At 41.3% G+C, this 24,919-nt stretch overlaps 3 protein-coding genes and 1 long non-coding RNA gene across 6 annotated transcripts in view; 2 read left to right on the forward strand and 2 right to left on the reverse strand.

The window, feature by feature from the left end:
- Window positions 1-24,919, forward strand: part of LOC108078030 (uncharacterized) — a 291,179-nt gene that overhangs the window by 88,188 nt on the left and 178,072 nt on the right. The window lies entirely within an intron of this gene.
- The window catches only part of mbl (muscleblind), a 169,423-nt gene that overhangs the window by 3,349 nt on the left and 141,155 nt on the right, over window positions 1-24,919 (forward strand). For 2 of the 3 annotated variants that reach the window (XM_070283994.1, XM_070283991.1), the window contains exon 2: window positions 674-733. The exons of the other annotated variant lie outside the window; for it this stretch is intronic. The gene's annotated coding sequence lies outside the window, so the exon portion shown is untranslated. The remainder of the gene's footprint in view (window positions 1-673; window positions 734-24,919) is intronic. 3 annotated transcript variants of the gene reach the window in all.
- Window positions 12,958-13,968, reverse strand: LOC138928050 (uncharacterized). Its single transcript, XR_011444535.1, has 3 exons — window positions 13,725-13,968; window positions 13,433-13,592; window positions 12,958-13,108 (listed from the first exon to the last, which is right to left on the reverse strand). It is a non-coding gene; the product is annotated as an uncharacterized lncRNA (long non-coding RNA).
- LOC138927826 (uncharacterized) lies at window positions 20,598-21,616 on the reverse strand. Its single transcript, XM_017172329.3, has 2 exons — window positions 21,477-21,616; window positions 20,598-21,234 (listed from the first exon to the last, which is right to left on the reverse strand). Exon 2 carries the CDS (start codon window positions 21,226-21,228, stop codon window positions 20,854-20,856), a length of 375 nt encoding a protein of 124 aa, XP_017027818.1. The 5' UTR covers window positions 21,229-21,234; window positions 21,477-21,616; the 3' UTR covers window positions 20,598-20,853.

Consider the following 24,919-nt stretch of genomic DNA (forward strand, 5'->3'; position numbering starts at 1 on the left):
AACGTTTGATATTTATTAAATATTTTTAAACCATTTTAAAGGCCTAAAAAACCACGAAATCTTTTATCAGGAAATTTGATTATATATTTGCATAGGCGCCTCAAGGCTTTCAAATAAAATGTTTATTTTCGCATCAATTACTTAATTTCTATGTGCAATTTAGACAACTGGAATTTATTCGTGGCACTCAATAACTGCCGCCAATTTGAAAATGCTTTCTTTAATCAAAACTGAAATCATTAAATCGATATCTTTATGTGTTCGTTCAGGCTATTGAAGGATTATTTTGCTACTTTTAGCCTCGTCATCGCGGCAAGCAGTTCCTGTTAATTTATTTTCATAACCGCAACTCTCGACGGGCGTTAACCGAAGCATTTAGGCCGATTGTACATATAACTGGCAATCTGTCAACGTGTCTACCGATCGACGACTCTGCGGCGGCTGAAACTGCAACCGAAACAGCTTCGCTGGCAGCTAATAGGGAAATAATTAATTTCCACTTTGATGTGTGTTATGCATTTTGAGCCAAGTCAGTAATTAATTCGGCAGCTGCCTGACAGCTTTTGTGCCTCGCCGAAGCTGGTTACCCGCTCTCATTTCCTTATTCTTTTCGCTGGCCCAGTTTCCTACTAGTGTCTCCTCTGATGCATCTACCTGCTTACTCTACTTACAGCTTCCTTTTACGTTACGCCAACGCAGCCGACTCCGCGTCTCTTTGCCTTCTATTGCCCAGGTGAGTTGAACAAAGGTACCTGATTAGTGGAAAACATTCAGCGGAGCATTCATTGGGAAAAGGTTGAGGGAAAAGGCGAAAAGAAATCGGCTAAAGGGGAGGCATTGCAAGGCACTATGCGCTTTTATGATAAATGATTTGTGCGATTTGTGTGCATTCGTTTGAGTTTTATAGACGTTTCATTACCAGTTCAGTTCTCCCCCCGCGCATCGTAAAAAACTGATTCCCACAGAATCAAATGCAACTGCACGGAAAATTGCCCCTCCTGCATTCAGGACCCAAGTTTCAGGTTTCAGACTACTGGATTGAGGATTCAGGAAGCTATTTGCATGGATTTTTAGCACCCAACGATTTGGCTTTTAATGCATCGCAGAAGTAGTTCTATGCACAAAGTTGCCATTCAAACGGCATTGATGGGATTGATCTTGCAACTTTGCAGCATGCAAAGTGCTCTCTTCGATTGGCAATTAAATTAAAGGAAAATTGAATTTCACAATGGGTAAACAAAATAAAAGTATAACATTGCTATTAACTAATTACAACTTTAAGTTAAATATATTTAAAATGCATAAGTTTCCAAGAAACTCCTCCCATTATCCCTTGAGAGACGCGTTTGAAATCTATTGACTTGCTGACCACCTGAGAGGTGTTGACTGGCAACCGAATTCCCAGCTTCCTCACCACTCGAGCCAAGGAATCAAAAGTCTCTCCAGGGTCCTGGCAAGTGTTTTCACCCCCAGGAACGCACACAAAAGGGGTTCGGGGGTTCACTCTCATTCCTGGGAGAAAATCACGGGACAACAAAGCCGTCACAGCGAGTATCGTGTTATCCTCTTTGCAAAGGACATGCCTCTGTCCTTTCAATGGCTTTAAAATGCAGCAATTAAACCGCAATTTCTATAAAAATACGAAAAGAAAACCAGCCGAGGGCAAGGGGCACAACAATTACGAGATCCATTTAACTTTGGCAGGATGCGAAGAATGCGACACATGTCGCTAAAACTCGACGGGGAGTCAACAAAACTGGCGACACGCCGACTGAACTCATGAGAGGACGACCCAGGGCACATCCACATTCGCATTCACATTCGCATTCATGTCCTGGCCGCGTTCAAAAGTCAGCAAACACAGGATAAAATAAAATCATATGAGGAGCGGGCAAGGAAACTTTGCGTCGTCGTCGCTAAAAGTGCACAAATCTTGCCTTGGCAAGCATTGCAAAATATGAACCAGAGAAGTGCACAGGGAAAATTAAGATATATCTTTAATTTAGAAAGGGAGTATTAATATTAAAAAAAAAATATTTTCTTATTAAATGAATTACAATTATGGGTAAACCTATTTTTAAGCAACCCAGCAGACAAAGAGCGGACTTAGTGTGGATCAGAAAAAGAAAGAACGATAGAAAGAAAGAAGAAAGACAAAGAATCGAACTTTCCGCATAAGTTTCGCTAAATGCTCAAAAACGAACCCGCAAACGCACGAATAGTGAATAAGTATCGCAAATTCTCAGGATTATACCCGATAATGATGTCGTAAAAGGTCCGCAATTGAAATCTCATTCGGATTCTGATAATTATAGCATTATCTGCCATAAAACCCATGACAGGTGTTTAACTTTATTATCGTTTATGAGCCGGAATCGGACGTTTTGTCGCTTGAAACCCGCAAAACTCTCGTTTTCAATATCATAAACCACCGTTTTTGTCGGCTGGGAAAAATCAAACTTTAACTTTTCGTTGTATCTTTTATTTTGTTCTTTTTTATTTATCTTTTATTTTGTTTATTTTTATTTATTCTTAGACTTGTTGCCTACATTTTTCTCAGTGACCTAAGACGACAGTGGCAGCATCAGACAATCAGCACAGGATGTTTTTGCGCTCATTATGCGCCAGCTGCAGCTGCAGAAAATGTTTGCCTCAGCTTCTCTCTTTCTGTGTGTCTGTATCCTTTTGTTGATCCCTCACATAAACATTGGACCAAAGAAGCTGCTGGAAAGAGGCCACACTTTATACTCTTTTTAAAGGGAAAATACAAAGAGAAGAATCTAATAATTTTTAAAATTTTATTAAATGTTTATACATTTTTTCTCAAAACAAGTTTATAGTTTATCTTTAAAATTACATCATAATTCCTATACAACAATTAAACCAAAAAAACAATGATATTTTTAAAGTGGCTAACAAAGTTGTTTTATTGATTCGCCGTTTATAAACCAGTCTCCGTATCAGTTTTAAACCGTAAAAACTTGGCTACTGCTGAAATTGAAGTCTGTAATTAAAAAGCTAATAAACTGGAAATCGTATTGATTTTGATTTTATATAATTTTCAAAGTACCCTGCAGGCTTAAAGCTAAGGCAAAATACAAAAGGACAATATTTACTATCTTTTCCTTACTAAAAATAAATCATTACTCGATTTTAATTTAAAAAAAAATGTATTTTAAACAAGTATTTTAACATATTTAGCACTTTGAGAAAGGTAACCCGTTCAAAAAAGAGTATGCTATTTAGACCCCTCCACAGATAAAGATGTCTATTCTAGGCTTTGTGTCAGGAGGAGAGTTTGTAAATAAATAAAAGTGATGCATGTGTCCCCCTGCTCGTTGTGAGTGTGTTTTATTCGCAGGTACGAGTTCGGGTGGGAGATGTGTGTAATTGAGTTTCACTTCGTCTGACATTGACTTTATTCAGAGCAACGCCTGTGTTGGCAAGACAAATAACTGAGACAACAGGGACTCCGGCGGGCTTTCGAGAAGGAGATTATGAGGGACTAAGGATGTGCCCTTGTTCAGATCTTATTTGCCAAAGTGCAAGCTGAAGTCAAGGGGGCCTTAATGCACTTACAAATTATGCGAGGCATGACAAGGCAAAGTCAAAGAATTATGATTTGTTACTTAAAAACTATGGATTCAAGCGTATACCTTTTGATATTATATTACCCATAACCTTTGCATACTCATTGACACCTTTTTAAACGATTTGAAAGCATTATATAGCGTATTTTAACCCAACAAAATTCCCACTCAATCTGGCATATTGTTGATAAACCCCCCGACCATTCATTGACATAATTCCTCACCGACATCGACATGCATATTTAGCATCGGCCGCAAATATGACAGGATTAAAGCCATGAAAAGAAGCGCCAGCATAATTGTCAAGTTTTGCAGTCAAATTCAAATGCGATTGGCAAACCCACAACACCCATAAACACACACAAACACACACACACACTCGAATTGAAAATAGGAGAGAGGTGCTAGAAAAGAGCCACAAAATCCACACAATACCAAACACCATTCGAATCGAGGCCGTGACGAGGAGGAGGAGGTGGAGGGGCGGTGCAAAATCCAGCCGGGGAGGTGATATGATGATGAAACATCGGCATTTGCAACGGCAAAATACTGAATAAGTGATTCAATGAAGTGAATCGGTGATTGAATGCCGCAGCAGCAGCAGGCGAGAGGAGGGAAACCCCGAAGGGGTTGCAGATCGGGGACTTTTCCGAAACCTTTTGTAACCGATTTGCCAGCGATTATGGGGCTGCTGAATGCCTTCCCTGGAACGCCTGTATTTAGCACTCTTTTTGGGGTTTCCTTTTAGCCAGGAAATACTCAAGGGAGAAAAAGAAAACCAACTTGGGTGTGCCAGGTGAAAAATGTTTGGGTTCTCTCTGCCAGTTTGCTATGAATGAGTTGCATTTGAACTAAATTTATATTTAGTTTTGTTTCCGATGACTAATTAAACTAGTTCATCTCATTTTTTTACACTTTTTACCCTATTCAAACTTTTGAGAGGTATCCCTCTTTCGTTTCAAATACCTCTGCAATTGTTTGACACTCGCCTTTTGTCTTATTTTTGGTGTTTGCCATTTGATGTTTGGCTTTGGGATTAGTCGCCTTTTTTTGGTGTCGGTCTGTGCCTAATTTCGGAGACCATTTCGCATCGCTAATGCCTGCCACCAGTCGCATGAGTTCGCGTCAGTTGGCAACAGCAGCAGTTCAGGAGTTTTGGCGTCAGTGGCTGTGGCAGTGGCAGCGGCAGCTTGGCCAACATGCCAGCCCCCCTTAGCCAGAGGTCCCTTCGGTCTCCCCTCTCTCTTTGGCTCGCTGTCATGTCGCTGCATTCACTCGTGCATACATGAAAGTCAATTAAGCGTATTAAGTGTGTATGTGTGCATGAACATGCCCCTGTGTGTGTCTCGTCCTGCCTCCATGCTACCCTTTCTCCTTTCTCCTCTCCCCAATCTCCGTTCTCCACTCCCCAGTTCCGCTTCTCCATTTCCCTTTCCCCCGTATCGCGCTTATCATGACATTTCTTGGCATCGCCATCAAACAACAATCTCCTCCTCCTACTCCTTCCATATCCTCCCCCCCGTTCCGGCCAACTTGCAACCCTTTGCCGGGATTTCGGATCTCTGTCGTTTCGATTTCTGTGTGAATTGTTTGCGGCTGATTGCGGTTCTTAATTTGCTTAAAGATATACCAGCAGCAAAGGGCTGGGTTTGGTATGTAAAGGGGTGGATTTTTCGGAATTTCGTTACGAAAAGTTGAGTAAATTGTAGAGTTCGGTTGGAAAACTGCAGCGAATTTACAGTGAAACGATCTGAGTATAAATGTATTTAAATATTAAATCTTAAGACAGCTATTATCTTTCAAGCTAAAATAATAGATTGGGTTTCCTTTCCCAAATTCGCCTTAAATTGCTCATTGATCTTGCTTGACTCTCTCTTGCCTGCACTGTGAACAAAAGATTGTTGTGTTGGGCAAATATTTACAAATTCTCATTAGGTTGGTTTGCTTTTCAAACAGCAACTCCATTAACATATCCCACTGGCACTCGTCCTGTTTCCACTGCTTCTTGCCGTTGAGCAGAAGACACAAAATTACGCATACGCAATGTGGTACGGGGGAGCAGGAGCAGGAGCATCAGCAGGACTGTTGCATTCGGCAAAGTGCAGAGGATAAGCTGAGCACACACACACATAGCCAGGAGCAGGGCACATGTGAGTCTCCTTTTGGAGTGTTAATTGTCGTATGCAAATTTTTGCGCATGCACAAAATGTAACAAAACACGATTTTGAAAGATGCAAATTGGGTGTTGTTACTGCTGCTCCAGCTCCTGCTCCTGCTGCTGCTGCTGCTCCTTCTGCCATGGTGCGAGGCGGGTGAAGTGTCAAAATAAGCTTTAAATTACGACACCCTTCAGCCGCTCTCCTTCCTGATCCTGCTGCTGCAGACGTGCGATGTAATTTGCAACTGACAAGAGTGAAAGTTATGCGAAGGGCAGCACAAAAAGTGTCAGGATCTGGCCCAGGGAGCTCGGGTGAGCTCGGGGTGCAAATCCAGCAGGACCAGTTGAGGGGAGTGGATGGGTGATTTGCCAGGACATGCAGTGGCTTCGGTTCGGTTCGGTTCGTTTTTAGCTGCCAGGGACAGCCGCATGCGTGATTGTGACATTTGATTAGGTTGCCTTTGTCGAAATGTTAATTTGTCTATTGAAGGTGAGTCCTGGCCGGCAACCAGCAGCAGACAGGACTCTTGCCGGGGACACATTTATCGCTCTAAAACCGACTGCCTCCAAATTGTGGCATATTGTTGGTGGCCAAAGGGGGAAAACAATGCCTGCACTTGACTGCATCTGCAGCTCCGGATAATTATCGATTCAAAACCGGGCCCAAGATCGCATAACTTAGCCAGCCAAAATGGCTGTCAAATTCACCCCGGCGTCAGTTTCAAATTGAGACAAATTTTGTCAGACCCCCTGGAATCCCCCGGAATTTACACAAGGCCATCTCACTTATTAAACAATTGACACAAAAGACACAAACGCATAATTGCCGTATAATAATCATAATCCCCACAAAGCAAACTGCCAGCTTGTCCACTAATTAAGAAGACAAACTCCGGAGACTGTGTGTGTGTGTGTGGATTTTTGAAGTGAACTATTTGGGCAGGACTTGTGCCAATATACCTAACTTAGTTTCGGCGTCTTCTTAATAATGCAAGTCCTAGTCCTGCCAGCCTGCTTCTTCTCTCCTTCCCCCGCTGTCTTCTTGTGGCTTTTGGGCCGACAAGGAGGAGTTCTTCATTTGGTATTCAAATGACTCAGTTGGCTCTAATAGATACCCGGTTTTAAGCTGGTTTCTGGGGCTCTGTTTGCGAATGATTAACAGAATAGAAGTTAAGTGAATAGAAGGGGTATTTAAGTTGATCAGAGGGGATTCAATTATAGTTGAAATCAATTAGAGATAAGTTGAGGCATAAGGTGTTGAAATGGGTGAATATATAGTCAAACGGAGATATTTTTCTGTATTTTTCAAACTAGAAATAGGTAAGTTATATATTATTTAAATGTTAAAGTAGTATCAATGAATTCGATATCAATTTCCATAAATTTTACTTTATATTTCAATTAACAACTTAACGTTTATGGTTCTATATGAATATTATAAAATAATTACCTGGCTTAACAGTAACTTGACTGAAACCTTAAATGGCTTCGATCATTAAAAGGCCATAAACTCAACCATTTCAAATTCCCTGAAATCCCCAGAAGCCAAAACACATCCGTTTATGGCCGATCTCCCACCACGAACCTATATCTCTCCCTCTATTTTTTTCTATCTCACACAAAGTGTCAAGTGTTTGAGTGGCATATTCGCTACCCCTTCCTTTAAAACACACACAAAAAATACAAAATGGTAGTCTGACATGAAAAAAAAGGGCCAGGAAGCCAAACAGCCGGCATTTCTACGTGCCAGACATTCAAACCGCACACCCCAGTCCCGGTCCCGGTCCCGGTCCCAATCCCTCTTACGCGGGCCTCACTGTGCACATTTCCAGCTCAATTGCGCGCTCAATGAATAATTTAGTTGAAAATTTCAGCGCACTTTTTGTCATATTGTATGCGAGTGAGTGCAGCAAACTCTCTCCAACCAGCCCGAAAAATCCACACACCACTCCGGGCCATTCAGTCATAAAATTTATGCGTTTTCCCCCACACTTTATATGGCGACGATGAAAAAGAAAAAAAAAATACACACACGAATCGCCTCGCGCAACAGTTGAAAATGTTCTAAACTCAAACTCCCGGGAGTCCTGGAAAAGAGGATTGCACCATGTCTGGGTCGTAAATAAATTTTGTGTGATATTTTGTGGAAAAATGTTCAAAAATTACGATTATATTTTTGTTCCGTTCGATTTAATTGGGGTTTTTTGCACAACAAAACATTTAATTTCTAAAAGCTATTCTCTCACATCTTAGTACAAAGTGCAAATCCCTGTTAAACTGTTTAATCTCACATTAAATCCTGGAAAAAAGAGACATCCTGATGCCGGATCAATTTGCTCTCAGGCTGACAGATTGAAAGACCAAGTGTGTGAGATATGGCCTGGGATCTAATGGGAGCAATGGCAATACTCATAATTCCGAGTGGAAAATGTGGAAAACTCATTTATCAAATGGCCGGAGCCCCGTCTGACCCAAAGGCTTGCTGGCCACTGAAAAAAAAAGAAAAAGAGAGATGAAAAAAGTGCAACAAAAATTCGGTAGAAGGCGAAGAAAAGCCAAGGCAAGGCTGATGATGAGCCAGGGCGGCGGAGAGAACGCTGGGAACGCACTCATAAATCATAAAATTCCAAGCCCTTCGTCGTCATCTATATAATCTTGGCCAAGGCTCGTGGCTAGTGAAAGGTATCCGGGCATTTTCCCGGCTATGATGCTGCAATTTGTAGCTGGTAAAGTGTGAAATTGCGTTGGCAACGCGAATTGTTTGATTTTTTTTTCAAAATTCCCACCAGATTTTGGTTCTTTAAAGTTTTGTGACCATCTTTAAGGAAAGTAAATCCACAAATAAATCAATTAGGCCAGCTAAAGGACCGATTCCATTTAAACTCGTCCTGCAGCAAGTGTTGTCCTGTGGCAGAAATGCCAGACATGCTGGCTAATTGATATAAACGACTGTCTCCTACGGTTGGTAATACAAAATGCCAACAAAAAAATAAAGGTAATGGAAGCGTTTACTGCGAAAAGGTCTTGGCTGCTGTTCTTTTTTATTAAAATTTATGCCTGACGCCGGATGAAAGTTGCATTTTTTCCAGCACTCTAGCAGTCTCAGGAAGTCCTACCTACCTTCAAGTGTTGGGTCTAGGGAAATTTCGCACATCCATCCTGGCCTAATGCAATTCCACACCATTATTTTCACCTGCCAGCCGTTACGCAGTGCAGAGACCAAGCCAGACTCGATGCGAACCGAAGCCATGAATCGCTCCAACTTTGAAAACCACTGACATGCAACAGAATTTATAATCGCATACGAGGTAACCGTATCCCAGTTGCTCCTGCAACTCCGCTTGTGCCTTCGTATATCATTAGGGGAGGATGGGTTACGAAGGATATTATAACCTGGCTTTTAAGGGAGTTCACTTTATAAGATATTTTGTTTATATTAACTTAACTGATAGTTAAATTTAACTTGAAACTTAACTTATACTTAACTTACAGTTAAAGATTAGACAGTCTTTGAAGAATCTTTACTATTAAAACTACCTTAATTTCATAGTGTTATGTCTCAGGGAGAATAAGTATTAAGCTTTAGCTACTATAACCTAACATTATTGCTAATATTAATTAATCCTTAGTATTATTTCTTATCAACTTATTGCCTTATTAAAGATCATAACCCCTAGTTAGGGTATTAAACCTCACATATTTTGCGTGCGCCAGTTATGAGCATCGTGGGTGTCGCAAAGTGGGCGTGTCGATTGCATCATGCCGCACACGCAAACGTTGTGAAAGAGATAGGTGGTAGGGGACAGAGAAGGAGGGGCAGAGAGAAGGCGGGGGAGAGAGAAAGTGAGAGGAGGACGGATCCACAGCCTGCCTGGGCATCGTTCACCGGTGTCGGCTGCAAAAGTGCGTGTCTCGATTTCTACATAATTAAACTACGTCAGCTTGCCCATAGCCAGGCTACCTACCTACCGTCCATCCCAGCACACCTTTCTCTAACCCCCAACTCGCTCTCTCGCCCACTTCGCGCCATTTACCACTTCCGGCTTGCACCAGTTCAAAAACACAGTTTGCCTTGGGTTTAGCCGGCTGTGGGTTCGGTTCAGTTAGCCTTGCCAAGGATCGTATGCGTTTCGGACTCCGGATTCTGCTGGACAACTTTGGCGCCGAAAGTTTTTAATGCACGTGCCCTGGCAAAGGACGTGGGCGCGTTAATGGGGTGGGGTTTTAGAGGGCGACGTTGCAGGTTGACTTTGGAATCGATCAGGCGACATAGGTGTCGTATTGATGTCAAGATAAACTTGGGAAAATTAGTAGGAAGTATCTAAGGGAGTTATTAAAACAACTCTAGGAGACTTTAAGACCTTTCTCTTTTGGCTAAGACATGATTTGTGGGGTTGAAATAGCAAGTTTTCAATAAAAATGAGGCCGGATTCTTCGGGAAAATGTATTTTGGTTCTTGATCCTGCGATTTGTTAACATTTTGTCGGCTGTATCGTAGAGAAAGAAAACAATTTTTTATTACAAATAATACTTTACATTGGGTCTTAAGTCTAGTAAATATTTTTCCATAATATTTAAGCATAAGTATTATTATTATTTCTAAGGGTTGTTAAAGAAAGATAAACACTTATGTTTGAACATCAAAAATGTCATTACATACTTAAGACTTTAAATTTACCACCGATTTCTGTAGTACCTAGATAAGCGCCTAAATTTCTAAATATTAAATCTCAAGTCCTAGAAGAATGATTATTTAATTTCTCACCCATTTTCACCAACCAAAACACCAATTAGACGCATTTGTGAGGTGCACACTTAGCCAGGAGTTCTGTGTGTGTGCGGGTATGTGTGGGCGGCGTCTGGCTCGTTTGCACGAAAATTTGCTGGAATTATTTCGAGCAGTTCTAAATTTCGCAATAACGAGCCGCATTTGACGGGCATACAAATTGCAATTGCCCCCCTTTTACACCCAGCATCATCTGGGCCTTGGCTTTCAGAGGGTGTGTGTGTGTGTGTGTGTGCAAAGTTGTTCCTTCGATGGGAGGCAAGTTTTCCTTGAAGGATACTACATAATTAAATAGTTGGAGCGGGCCACATGCAAGGCAGCAACAAATGGGATTACAACAATTTAAGTTGCGCCATCTTTGGCAAAGATTTGGCCAAAACTCAAGTGGGAAAATATTTGTGCAAAGTTCTCCTACTTTCTTTCTTTTTTCTTTCTGTTTTCTTCTGTTTTCCGTGTCCTGTCTTTCGGGTGTTTTCCTTGGCTTTCTCTCTCTCTTTTTATGCTGTGGCAATCTTTTTGATTTAGCTGCGGAGCCATTAACACGGATTGATTGCCCCCAAGGACAAAAGACGGCAAGTGGCTTAAAGGACAAGCGTCAAGCGTTGCTCTGGGCAAGGACATCGCTCGTGGGTGGCCCGCCAATGGGTGGTAATTCCCAGTAAATGGACCGGGAGATGGGGAGCAGGCATGGGGTTAGATGGATGGCAGGGGATAGATGGGTGTGCGTGCAAAGAAATTGAAAAGTGGCTGCTGCCTGTCGACGTCTCTCCCTCTCCCTTTCTCTATGTCACCCAATTTTTTGCCCTTTGGCTTTCGGCAATTGATTCGAGTTTGATTTTTCCACGTTTTTCCACTGGGCTTCTTGGCTGTCGTAGCAGATCGCTTTACGGTTTGCCAGTCACTCAACTGTCTATGGAGATTAATTGCGAGTAATGTCATTAAAAAGGGAAATGTTGAGATCGAACAAAATGGGTTAATAATATCTAAGCCAAAGAGTGTTACGCCCAAATCAGAACTCTATGCCTCTGCTTTTAATCTATGAATTAATTTGTAACTTAACTTAACCCCTGGTTAAATTTTTACCTAAAAATAAACCCAATTTTTTAGCTGCCTCCACAATTATAAAAACAAAAACTTCTCTCGTGACGGAAATCGCTTCACAGCTAGGCCATAAAATGGCAAGCCATTTTCTAGGAGTCGAAGAAGGCCCGCCCGGGCAGAAAATTATCGATTAAACAGGCTCAGAACAACCAAAAGTATCCTTCTACCCCAACCCCCACTATCTCAGGCGCTGCCCCCTCTGCCCACACATGCTAATAAGAAAAGCTTTGTTGCGCATTTCCTTCCGGTTACGTGGCCAGGACGTTGAGGCGCATTTGCGAAATTGAAGGCGATGTGGCAGCGCCAGCGAAATTGCGGGCAAGCCTTAAAAACGTAAATTGAAAACTTTGTCGGTCGGTTTGGTCGCTTCCTGGCCTTCTTGGCCCCAAAGTATGCTATACAGTATATATAAAAACATATATACACTGGGTATATATGCACACCCGCGTTGTGCGTGCCATGTCAACATAATTCAGCCGCTGATTGAACGGGGCTGCAGGCCATAAAAGCGACAGTAGACGACATAAAACAAGGCACCGTTTTGTCGCGGAAACTTTTGCTATAGTTTTTAAAATCAAATGCCTCATTTGTAGGGCTTGCAGGGGAGTTGAAACACCATCCCTCCCAAACCCTTAAAACCCCTAGAACCCGCAGAGATTAATTTGTTATGGCCATGAAGGAGCGGTGTGGAATTTTTAGCGCAGCACTTAAGGTGCAAAGGAATTTAATTAAATGTTCTTCGCATTGCGAAAGTTTTGCAGGACTGCAGCGACTGCTTCGTTTCAACTCCCAGGATTCCCAGGACAATGCCATCCAGTTGTCAGGCAGCCATTTAGTTGGTCGTCAGAGCCCTTTGCCCTCCAATAAACTAAACAAATTTGCTGAGGTCCCTGGGAGCCTAGACTCTCCTCCTCCAATAAAGGACAACAAAGGCGGCGCAGGAGGGCTAACAAAAGACACTTGTCCTGGCGGGATTCAAAACAAATGCAATAGGTTGAGAGGGAGTGCATATCTATAGTTTTCTGAGGTGTATATATATACCAGTTAAAGATCTAGATTATCTAAAACACCTTCAAACTTACCTTAAATACTCCATAACTGCTGCTAAAACGATGCTTAAAGCATTAGCACATTCTTCTGGCCAACGATTTGAACTCATTTTCGTTTGGCAGGACTTCAAAACGCATTGCTGACCGAACCACATCCGTCATAATCAAACGAGAACCAGACCGGCTTTGACCACAAAGCCTGCCACCTCCCTACCTCGTCCATTCCACCGCTCCTTCGATTGTTCCGCCTCCAACTGACCATCGGACATCGACATCTGCCCGTGCATTTCCCATTCTCCTGCCATTCACAGGCAGCCCAAGCTTAAAGAGTTCATAATCCAAAATGTACACAAAACCAGACGGAGGGAGCTCTTGCCGGTTCCGAGCTGGATTCCGGGAGTCCGGCAGTCCTAGAGTCCAGGAGCTAGTAAAACAAACTGATCAATGGGCTATAATACGGCTGCAGGGGCGGACAAGGACGGGCGGCCAGAGACGGACGGAGCCAGACAGACATATAACATGGACAGCTGGCATGAAAAATTATTTACTGCAAGAAAAATCGCAGACAATGAGCCGGGCTAGAGAAGATTACGTGTTTGGGGTTTTAAATATACAGTAAGAAACCTTATATAAAATATTTTCTAGCTGGAAATATAACAGTCTCGTATTTGATTTATATTTTTATAAAATTCTTCTGATTTCGAGTCAAATTATCACCATAATAGGAGCCTTTTCTCGTGTCACGCACCCATCTTCCTGAGCGGAGGAACCCCTTAGGACATAACGTGAGTGACGACGCATTCAGAGCGGGTTATGTGCACCACCATCATCGAAATCCCGATGCCCAGCCGCATGATGAAGTTGCCAATGCCGGTAGCTGGTAGCTGGGTTGCCGAGCTCTGAGGGATCTGCAATGGGGGGAAAAAGAGGGGAAAACTGGCGTCCGAAGGGCCGAAGCCGAATGCCGATGAGGATGACTGTGCAGGCGACACAATAATGCCGCCATTAATCTTCTGGCACGACTGATTTGTTTGACTTACGGCTCACGGCGACAGGCGGCATTGGGCGGGGGGCGGGATGAGACCGTGATGGCTGATGGCCGAGACAGGCCGGCTTTAAGCAGCAACTTGCCAACGCACATTGCAAAATATTTTGTGTAAATCATTTGCGCTCGTCCAGTGCATTATATAAGGCATCCCCCAGAGGAGTCGCGGCCATCAGCACTCACCACTCACCGCTCACAACTCAACACTCGACACTCGACACTCGGCCTGTTTTGACAGTTGTCGCCATGGCACAGCGACAGAGCGTCATTCATAATTTGGCTCTGGTTAATGAAAGGTTTTTCCTTTTTTTCCAAATTTGCTGAAAGCTTAAAACTGCCAGCTATCAGGCAACACTAAACGGAAAAGTTTCTGGCTGGAAATATATAAAGGAAATATTCAAGAGAGAATATAAACTATTTGAAAATATAATAAATAAAATAAATAATAATTTTACAAGACAACTAATCTCTTAAATAACAAACTAATGCATTTTACAGGCTTACTTTTTTTATTTGAACATTTAACCAAGTCTTAAAACACAGATTTTATCTTGTACAATTTTCCCCTGATTTTGCAGACACAATTGGTTGCAATTTACAGATGTTATAACAAATGTCCGTCGTATGTTCAACAATCATTATTTCATGGATATGTGCGTTGTGGCTTTATCTGTAACCGCCGATGAACTATCACTCCGGTCTCTCAATCACTCGGCTTGGGTCTCTGAAATGGACTTGTTCAACTATCCGATTTGCCGGCAAAGGCAAAAAGTGAACTGCGAAAAGCGAAAAGCAAAGCCAATCCCGCTCTTCAAAGACGACCACAAATTACTATCCACTTGAGTGCGAAAATTGCAATGGAAAAGTGTGGAAAAGAAGGGAAAACCCACTAAAGTCAATGAAGCGAACGATTGCTTCTGTGGGTTAGTAAGTGTATTAGAAGGCAATAAAGAAAAGTAAAACTAGGCATAAACTAAGAAAGAAACTTATTACAAACTTTTTATACGAATCGAGACAAAGTTTAAAGAAAAGACCCTCAAATAATGTATTTTAATTTAAATTTTACTGATAATTATGCAAACCTTCAGGTACATTTTAATTATTTACTTACCACACCTGTATAACAATCTCTAGTTCCTACTTGGGCTTGGCTTTTTTTATGCCATAAAATAGGAAAACGCAATTTTGCTTGGGTATTGTGCAAGCTTTTTCTTTGATTAGAAAAACGCCCACTCCGAAAACAATGAAATTTCAATGAGTGCCTGCCAATTTTGAAGGCAATCTTTTTTGCATTTTTATTGTGTACGAGCAACCGACGGATAGCTGTCCAGTTTGAGTTGTGTCGAGTTGAGTGGCCAGGACCAGGAAGCAAATGCCAAAGCCAAAAGACAGACAAGACTCGGTCATTTTATCAAGCCAAAAATCATACAAAATTTGACAGAAAATTACACGACTTAATGCCGCCCACTTGGCTGGAGGCGCGCGGAAAATCCACAGAAGGAAAAGCGAAAACTGAAAAGAGAGCCCCTCGGGCCCCGGGGCTGCAATCGAAATTAGTCAAAAATTTTGACTTGGGTTAGACAAATGGCCAGCGCGAATTTGCACCGAAAAAGTAAAGGAAAAGCAAGACTAGTCAGCGCGGTGGCGATAATTATGAGTAATTTATTTAATGATGATTTGCATTGCGGGCATTGCTGGAAAAACTGTTTTTCACTTGTTTGCCTCTGTTGTTTTTCCATTTTGTTGTTTTTTTTTTTTTGTTGTATTTTGCTGCAGCGGTTTGCGGCTGCTCCTTGATAATTGCAGTTCATTTGCAGTTGTGGGTCGCTTGATATATGGCCAAAAACTGTGACTGAGTTTTTCGCCGCTCGTTTGTCGTGCATTTTTTAATAGCGGCCATCAATTAAGCTCAGCGAATGCACATTGCAAACACACACAACAGGATTCAATATTAATACGCTCCGTTCCCTTGTCCCCCTCTGGGCCAGACACACCTAATAGTCCAAGTGACCGTAAGACGTAAAACTTTTAACGACTCAAACAGCCAACAGAAGAGACCACCAAGTCGCCAAGCCAAAGACCAAAGTGCCGAGAAACGCGTAAACAAAGTGCACAAAAATCAACAGGGTCATAGGTTACGCCCATAAAACAGATACATGGCAAATAAATTTGTTAAAAAAAAGAAAACTGAAGAAAAGTGAAAGATAAGTGGATAGTTTTGCATAACGGATAATATCTTTTGGGGAATTGAGATGAAGTTTAATGTGCTTGGCGTGTTTTAAACGTATTAATATAAATATTAGCTAGCTTTGGTAATATTTCATTTAGATAATGATGTGTTTAAAATCTGAAAATAAATCTTGTGAATCTTGCTTTAAAAAACGTTTCTTCTTTCTTTTTGTGGAATTTTATTTGCTTAACTATTATCTCTCTTAATAATTTAGTTAAACTTCAGCAGAGATAAAAGCTAATTACCTGTCTTAAGTTATTATGTACTTTTTGTAAATGTCTAAATAAACATTAGGACACCTGCTAGTTACTAAAATCACTTAAAAAGCCCACATTTCCTGTCATAATAACTTAACCCACTTCAGCAGTTTACCCTTTGGGCAATTTATAGCCCTTAAATTGGTTAGTTAAACACTTAATCTCCCGATCATTCTTAATTTTAAGTTCACATGGCAATTCCATTTGCCAAACAATTGCCTCCTGCTGTTTGCCCTTGAAACGGGTATCCATGGTTAGAAGGAAAATGGGGGGGAAAACACAAGCTAAGTTTCAATCAGCCGAGTGCAACAAACTACTAAACAAATGACAACAACAACGACGACGACGAGTGTTGTTTTGTGGAAAAAGATTTTCAACCTCCATATCTCTCTAGCTCGCTTTAGTTTGCTTCCTTTATTTGTTGTTTAGATTTTCCTGCGTTTGTTTGCAGCAAATTGAACATTTTCATTAGATTTTCTTTTTCGCATCGACGTGATGGTGGAAAGCCCTGCCCGGCTGGCACATTCAATTGTTATGCCCAGGAGAGTGATTCAATTGAATTTGTTTGTTTCAGTATCCGGTTCATTTATTTGCAAAGGCGAATGAATAACAGCACCAGCCACCATATATGTGTACCTTCTCACCCACTCGCCAAAATCTTTCATGTGTAATTTGAACTTTGCTCAACTTCCGGTCAAACGGTGGGGTATTTTCCCCACCCTAATAACATATGCCAGGTACTATTGTTCGTGAGCGCAGGTCCAAGTAGTTCTTATATATTTCAGGTGTGTGCTCCTGAAAGTTTTTCCCTGAAAGTTTTTCCCCGGGGACCTCTTAAGATTTCATTGTGTAAATTTACTGCGGCCTTCTTTTCCCGCCTGTGACGGTGACTGTTCCTGTGCCTGTGCTGAAAAACAATGAAGGAAGTCCTGAAAACGATGCAAAATTCAAATCGCGAACTGCTTAAAAATGAACAACAAATGAAATTCCCATAGGTGGCAGAAGTTTGCCGCGTTTTCTGGCATTTAAATGGCAACGGTGGCGTATACGCAACGTCGCAACGAGAAAATCTCTCCTCAGCTGCGCCACCGAAAAACTTTTCCCAGCATTCTGCAGCATCCTTCGTGTCGCTGCTCCTGCAGCTTTCACCTGCTTTTGTGTCTGCAAACGGGCAACATTTAATGTCATGTTTGTAAGTTTCTAGACGATGCCAACATGTTACTTTTTGGCCCGTACCGCCCCGACCCGCCCCGGTGATTCCATCTTCCTAACGTCTTGGTCCTTGGTCGTCCTCTTTCGCTCTTCCGGGTTGGCGGCAGAAAGTCACTTTCTGGCATTTTCACGCCACCCGAAAATGTATGAGGTGCCTGGGGTTCAGCTTCTAATTCGCCATCAAGCATGGCTTTAAGAATCTGTCCAAAAATTATATAATTAATAGATGAAAGGGAAATAGTATCCTTTACTGGGGTTTACCTTAATTAATCCGCCTTTAAGTCAACAAGAGGAAACTATTTCAAAGCCGACATAACACAAGTTCATCTGAAATTTGCCTACAATGGCATTATAAACAATTCATAGACATATGCAAACACCCACACAACTGGGAAGATTATGTCGGAGACAATCGGATTAATATCAGACAAGAACCGCTCTGAGGCAGGGCAACATCAATGGGACGACAAATTGTAATGAAAATGGCTTCCAGAGGGGGCAATTACGGGTGGTGGAAAAAGGATTGCAATTGTTTTGTTGTCCCAGCTAATAACGTTGATCTGATTAGCCAAAGATGCCTGCGATTTCAGCCGCGAGCAGACTCTACAATTAAATCAGGGAAACGGCTAAACGACTGCCAGACAAATAAGTCGACTTACTTGACTTTGCCCTGCGCTCATTAACTCTGGGACCCCCGCCACCCGAATATGTGTCAAAAGTTCCCCATTTGAAGTAATTAAATTTAAATTGAATTCAGCCAGCAACTCTGGGTAGGCAAAAAAAAATTAATAAAGGCAAAGGCAGGAAACTTTTTTAATCCTTTGCTCATTTGTTTTTCTTTACTTTCCTTTTTTTTCGGTGCGTGAAGTGGGTGGTTTTTTTCGGAGATTGGTATGGGGTTTCCCTCTCTCTCTGTCTCACTCTGCATTTCCGTGTTATTAAAACTTTGAATGGAAAACTTTACTGCGTAATGGGTCTGAATGGAAGGAAATATGCAGCAGCCACTGCACTTCAATAAAACTGTTTTATTTAATTATAAAAATGGAGAAGAGGTAATGTTATGAGCAGGATTTTGGTACAATAAGTAAGGAACTATCTTACTAAAGAACCTAAATCAGCTTCTTTTTGAAATAGATATAAAAATGTACAATTAAGTTAGAGTAGTAAATTAATGATCACTTTTCTTAGTAACTCACACTCACCATTAGCATGACTTTAACACTTGGCGGAATGGTCCAGAGCTCAGTTATCGTTGGTCATAAAATGTGAGCGCTCGAAATGAAGCCATAGAATGCTGGTAAATGGCAGCAAGGCAGTTGCGGAAACCGCCAATGGGTTATATGAGTGTCGCACACAACTCTTTCGGGCTCCACCAAGCCAGATCCAGCTCTAATCGCTACCGATATACCGATGAACCCTCCCCGGCCCTGCCCGACCATGTCCCGGCAATATTCCGCTGTTTTCCATGCCCACTCGCATGTTGCATCCGCTGGCGCATTGACTTTCATGTCGCGCCCCTCGGCAAATGAGTCACAATTAAAACCGATCCATATCAGAATCGAAATGGAGTAGTCGACACACCTGATGTCCATTGAAAGGGTTAACGGATTAATATATTTGCGGTAATAAATAGAATTTAAGGACTTTGAATTCTGACAACCAAAATTAGCGAGAATAATCTGTGGATCATTGCATACTTTTGGGCTGTTTGTTGATTTTCTTCTTAATATTAATATTCTCTGCATTCTAAAATTTATATATAAATATATAAATATACCTCTGTCCACTATTTATTACATTTTTAGTATTTGGTAAACAAACAAATGACACCGACTATAATTATCTATACATCATTGCATACTTTTGGGCGAATTTATATTTCTTGCGAAATACTGGTTCCAATCCAAGTAATCTTATTTATTTTATCAAAATAATTAAAATTATTTTAAGCAGAACAAATACGTGGACAGGGAATTTCATATACACCAATCCGTACTTCCCATTTAACCAACATCCCCGCCCTGCCTAATGGGTAATGGGTAGCGAAAGACTTACCTTACTGGAAAGCGAAAGCGAAATTGTTATTGCAACATGCAACCGCAACTGGCAGAGCAACAACAGCAACTAAAGCATTAACCACTATGTGGCTGCGTCGTCTCGCAATAATTGTGAGCAAATATTACATGAAAGCGCAGAGTCTGGGCCAGGCGCGGAGGGGCTGGCCGAGATTGGCGGGGCAAACGGCACATTATCGTGGCAGGCGATGACGATAACCACAACAACAAGGCAACATCATAATTATCGACCCGAGCCCCTCGCGACTCCAGCACCTCCCCCCATTGATGCCAAAAGCGCGTTTATTATGTGAAAAGAAACCCAAGATAAAATATTGAATTCAAGCAAAAACAAAATTCATTTGAGGAAAAGCCGTCAAGGAAATCGAGCAAATGTAAAAAAGAGTGTGTGTGTGTGTGTTTAGGCAAAGCAAAACAAAACAAAAACTAACAAAAAGCGGCCACAAGAAGTTGCTGAAAAAATGTAATATATAACGAACGAATGTTGTTGCCCGACTTCGATACATTTTACTTTATTTAGAGCACGTTTCTGCGGCGAAATGTTACGAAATCATCGCGGAGTTGCAGCCAAACATCAGCCACATCGAGCGGCAAATGCAACTGCAACAATTATAATGCTCACGGAGGCAGCAAGCTACCACATTTTCATTGATAATTAACTAATGCGAAATTTGAAGAAATTGTTTAAGACGATTGCACATGCAATTTAGTAAAGTGAATCAAAGCAGAGAGCATTGTTTCCGCTGCTTTTAGTGGCTTTTAAAGAGTTATATAGATGTGTTTACAGTTGGATTATTCCTAACCATTATTACCTATATTTTCTAGGATTTGTAAATCTATCTCATTGGTGTTCTGATGTCGTCAAAGCAGCCCTTGAGTTAGCCCTTAATTGACACAATTTGACCGCCAATTGAATCCAGTTTTCTGCCAGATTATTATGCCACCGGAGGACAATCAGTTAGAGAGTATAAAAACAACAAGGGAAAGGATAAAGGTCAAAAAACAATCTTTCGACCTCGATTCCAGCTACAAACTGTATGGACCACCAGTGTTCAAATTCCACCTGCAACCTAAGGGCAAGAGTAATGCATTCATTTCCAGGTTAAAAATTTATAGATATATTTACAACTTTGTCATCGTAGCAGTATGAGTTATAAAACCGAAATGTCATGAATTTGGAATGTTTTAAACTAACAATTTGATGGTCCCCCATTTGGCTATAGATTCCAAATGGTTGCCAGGCTTTCTTCCCCTAAGAATTCGCAAACATTACAACAATTAGTGTAGGTGCTTCAGTGTCTCGTGTCGTGTAGATGTATTGATCCTTTGGTGGTTAAAAATTAACGACGGCTACAACTCGCTTGATCGAATCATGGGCCCAGTGTCAGATTCCAAGTGCTTTAGCATCCCGTCCTGCACAACAGCATGAGCTTCGTCAACCTCGCCCTTGTCCTCGGCCTCGTACTCATATTCAGAATCCACCTCGGGGTCCGAATCGATTTCATCTTCCTGCTCCTTAGAATGCTCGTTCTTCAGCAGTTTCTGCTTCCAAGAGGCCGATCCCGCGTGACGCAACTTGACCCACAAGGCTCTAGCTGCATAGGCGGCAACTACGGCAGTGGTGAACCAAGGACTGACAGACATCATGGAGGCTCCACTCTTGGTCGTGGTTGGTGGTGGGGCCGGGGTTTGGGGGGGGCCTTCTGGAGGTGCATCTTCACCCATGTTGACCTGGAACAGGGGAAGGCCGAAGGCGATTAGTAAACCTGTACGATTCCTGGATAATTTACGAGCTAGGACACAAGTCCTGCACACACAGTAGATACTCCCGAGCCTTTGGAAGGCTTCGTGAAAGCAGAAATGTCCCTAGCCAAAGTCAATAATTTCGTAATATTTTCTAAACTTTGTTTACACTTTTATAAACAATTTCTAGATTTTTTTTTTTTTATTATTTTCAGAACTTTTTCACTTACTAGTTTAAAATTCGGCTAAAATATTTATTAATACTTTTTGTGATGTTGCCGGTTGGAGCTGTAGCGTTGGAATGATTCCTAGAGCCGACGAGCTAGGCCAGGTTATGAACTTTTAGACATTCGGCCTGCTGAGATCATAAAAAAATGTATTGAAGGAAGTTAAAAGGGCTGAAAAGAGATATATGTATAGTTCATTCCCTATTAGTATATTTCCTTTTTCTTGTTGTTGGTAATGGTTACATTCAGCGTGCAACGTGGCGTATTAGCAATCCTTATGACGTAAATATTGATCAATGTTCTTTACCACATACATTACAATTAAAGTTGGTAGTCTTCACAATTCCTGATAAGTATTAATAAGTGGATTAATTAGATATTTTTTATAAAATCTTTAATACAAAAATAAGCTAACTGCGGTTTGTTTTTATAAACCATATTTAGTATACCTCTAATACACTGGCATATGTTGAAAAAAAAGTACATTTTGGACTTTGTGATCCATAATACATATATACTTTATTAGCTTTGTGACTTGACGATCAAAAGAATAGGGCTTCTGCAATAAGTTATATTTCAGATGTCCGGCATAATTCACCGCTCCGGAAGACGCTGAGGATGTCGGCTATTTAAATGCGACGTCTGCCTTTCTGTATACACATAGATATATCATTTTTCACCCCTTGGCCCTGCGCTTAAGTGGGCTCTACCAGGCGACTAGCAATTCGTTTTATTTTTGCCCATTTTTTATACCGCCTGCATTGTTAGCCTGCTGCCATTGCTTTGCTCTCTGCTTTTTGGTAGGTTTTTTTTTTAATTTATTTTCTGGCGATTTTATTGTTGCACAAAGTTTCCAATTTCACAACGAAATTGGGGGAAAACTTTATGCCCACGCCCCAAAAGTTTTCGGCCTGGAAAATGCATTAAAACAATGCCCAAATGGGAAAGGGATACGACGAAGTTATTACAGCCTTATAGACATTTTATTTAAGAAAATATAGATATTTAATATAATACTTTATAAAGATCTTTACATCTAAATGATCCTAATCTTTGGTTTATTAGTTTATAAGCACAAGCAAGCTAATTTCTGGTCAGGAATTTAAGAACTTTATTTCCTAGTCCTCACGCACACCTTTTGCGGAGCCATAAAATAACATTGACATCTAGATTTATATATCATCATGCCGACATTCCGCACAGATAACTTTTTTCGGTGATTTTTCCTTATGAACTTTCCCTCCCTAATGTGAGTTTGTTCATATATTTTATTGCGTTCCTTGACTCGTATTTCCCCGCAAATACACAGCACTTTTCGCACGCAGTTTTCCGATTCCTGTTTTCTTTTTTTTTTTTTTGCTTCTACAACCGCCCCCTAGTTTCCTTTCTCATTGTGAATACTTTGGGAGCTTCGCCTTGAAAGCGCCATAAATCTTTTTATGAGTTTAGGTTCTCCCTGAGCAATGAGTTGATTCACCATTTTCGCAGTGATTGTTATTGCGACTGCGACTCCAACGATTGTGACGCATACAAATTTCGATGTTTGCCTCAAAGACTCGCAGATCCTGTCTCTCCCAAACCGCCATGCAATTTTCTTAACACCGATACCCTGGGCCTCATGGGAGATACTCCACTTGTATTTAAATTTCGAATTACTTGAAGAAGAAATCCAGTTCAGTTTTAGGAGATTCCCTCCTTCAGTATATTCCTTAAGAAATTTAACAAAATATTATAATGAATATATTTTAAATGATGGCATAAACCCAGCTTTTACTACAGGATATTCACACAGCTTTCATCTTTATATTTGTTCTTGTTCTGAGCAATTTTCCACATACATTTAGCGGCAGCACGCAACGCCATTTTGGCGACGAATGCCATGAAAACGGAAAATGGCCCAAACACGCGACGTCCCCGGCTGACGGGGAAAAAAAATGGTTCTGGGACGAAAGCCGACTGGCTGGGAATCCTTTCTGCCTTTCTGGTGGCGCCAATGCCAAAAACAACAGTCACTGGGCAACTGGCAACTGACAACAAACTTGGCCATAAGAACTGAGCGCCACAGTTGGTTTGGGTTCGGCATAAGCCAGGCGCCAGCAAAGTTGTAAAATCGGCAAATGGCATATAAAAATTGCTGGAATTGTCGTCACAGTTCCGAGTAGGAGTACGTTTCGGATTTGGATCTGGCTTTTGGCTGCCGCCAGTCAGACTAGTTGCCACTTCCTCATAAATGCACTTGGTTTGAGGTGAGGTGAGGCCCTAACAAATAGGATTGATTAATATATCGTTTTTGGGTCAGCGATAAAAGGATTATAGCAGTTGTTTTTATATAGAATTATATTATGAAATGTTTGTTTTCTTCCCTTTCTATCAAAATAACTTAATCAATTTTAATTTAAGACTCCCAAACTGTCGTAAATCCGAGCATTATGTGTACCCACTGGTGTTCCTTTAATTTGAAACCAGGTGGCTGTTTAAAGCCTTCACGCTGAAGGGCCATGTAATTAAGGTCAACGTGTGACAAAATGTTTGCAGCCTTCCTCATTATTTTCCTTTTCCCGTTTTTTGCGGGCGTGAAAACTTTTATTAATTGTATGACATAAGCCGAGGTTGCCTGGGAATTTGGGGTGAGAGAAAAAAACTGGCACAAATCATTACACACGAGAGCGAGGACACCGCTGACAGCGGCCATTTCACACACACTGGCCCAGAAACCCCACCCACACTCGCACAACAATGCAAATTAGCGTAGCCGTTTTATGCAATGCCATCGAGTCATTAACACATTGACGTCCAGTGTCCCGAGTCCCTTGCCCCGTGTCCCTTGTCCTGTGCCCTGGATCAGAGTTCGCGTGTGCCTGTGTGCGAACGAGCATTAGTGTCATCAGCATTCGTGGCCCGTCACATCAACACCATTTAGCAGTTAGCTGGCAGAGAGGCCCTGAAAGGACCTCGCTCAGGGCTCATCCTTATGCCTTTACATTAATTGAAATTAGCTGACTGACACAGAAAGGAGTCAAGCGATTAATGGGTTTTCAGGGATTTAATGGGTCGCGAGTAACGTCTGACTTGTCTGACTTTTTTCTGATTCCCTCACACGAGTTTGATTAATGGATATTGATTTATTCAGTCGGGAATTGTTTGTAAAATGAAAAGCAAGCCTTGTTATAATGTAAAAATGAAATTACCACCAAACAAGGTTCAAAAATGTCTTAGCTTTGCAGCAGGTTTTCAAATGTTTAATGAAAATGTAGCCTGATTTATTTTAAATAAATGTTTTAATGGTAAAGGTTACCTTAGTAAATAAGTGAAAAAGTAAACTAAACTTCTCTCTGAAAGAAAATTCTGTGACAAATTTATTTAAAGTGACCACAAAGCTGGGAATCATTAATCGAGTTCTTGCAACTGCAAAATTCATATCGAGAGCTGGAACCGCAGTCTTCATG

Source organism: Drosophila kikkawai, chromosome 2R, assembly GCF_030179895.1.
Source record: "Drosophila kikkawai strain 14028-0561.14 chromosome 2R, DkikHiC1v2, whole genome shotgun sequence".
NCBI classification, from domain to species: domain Eukaryota; kingdom Metazoa; phylum Arthropoda; class Insecta; order Diptera; family Drosophilidae; genus Drosophila; species Drosophila kikkawai.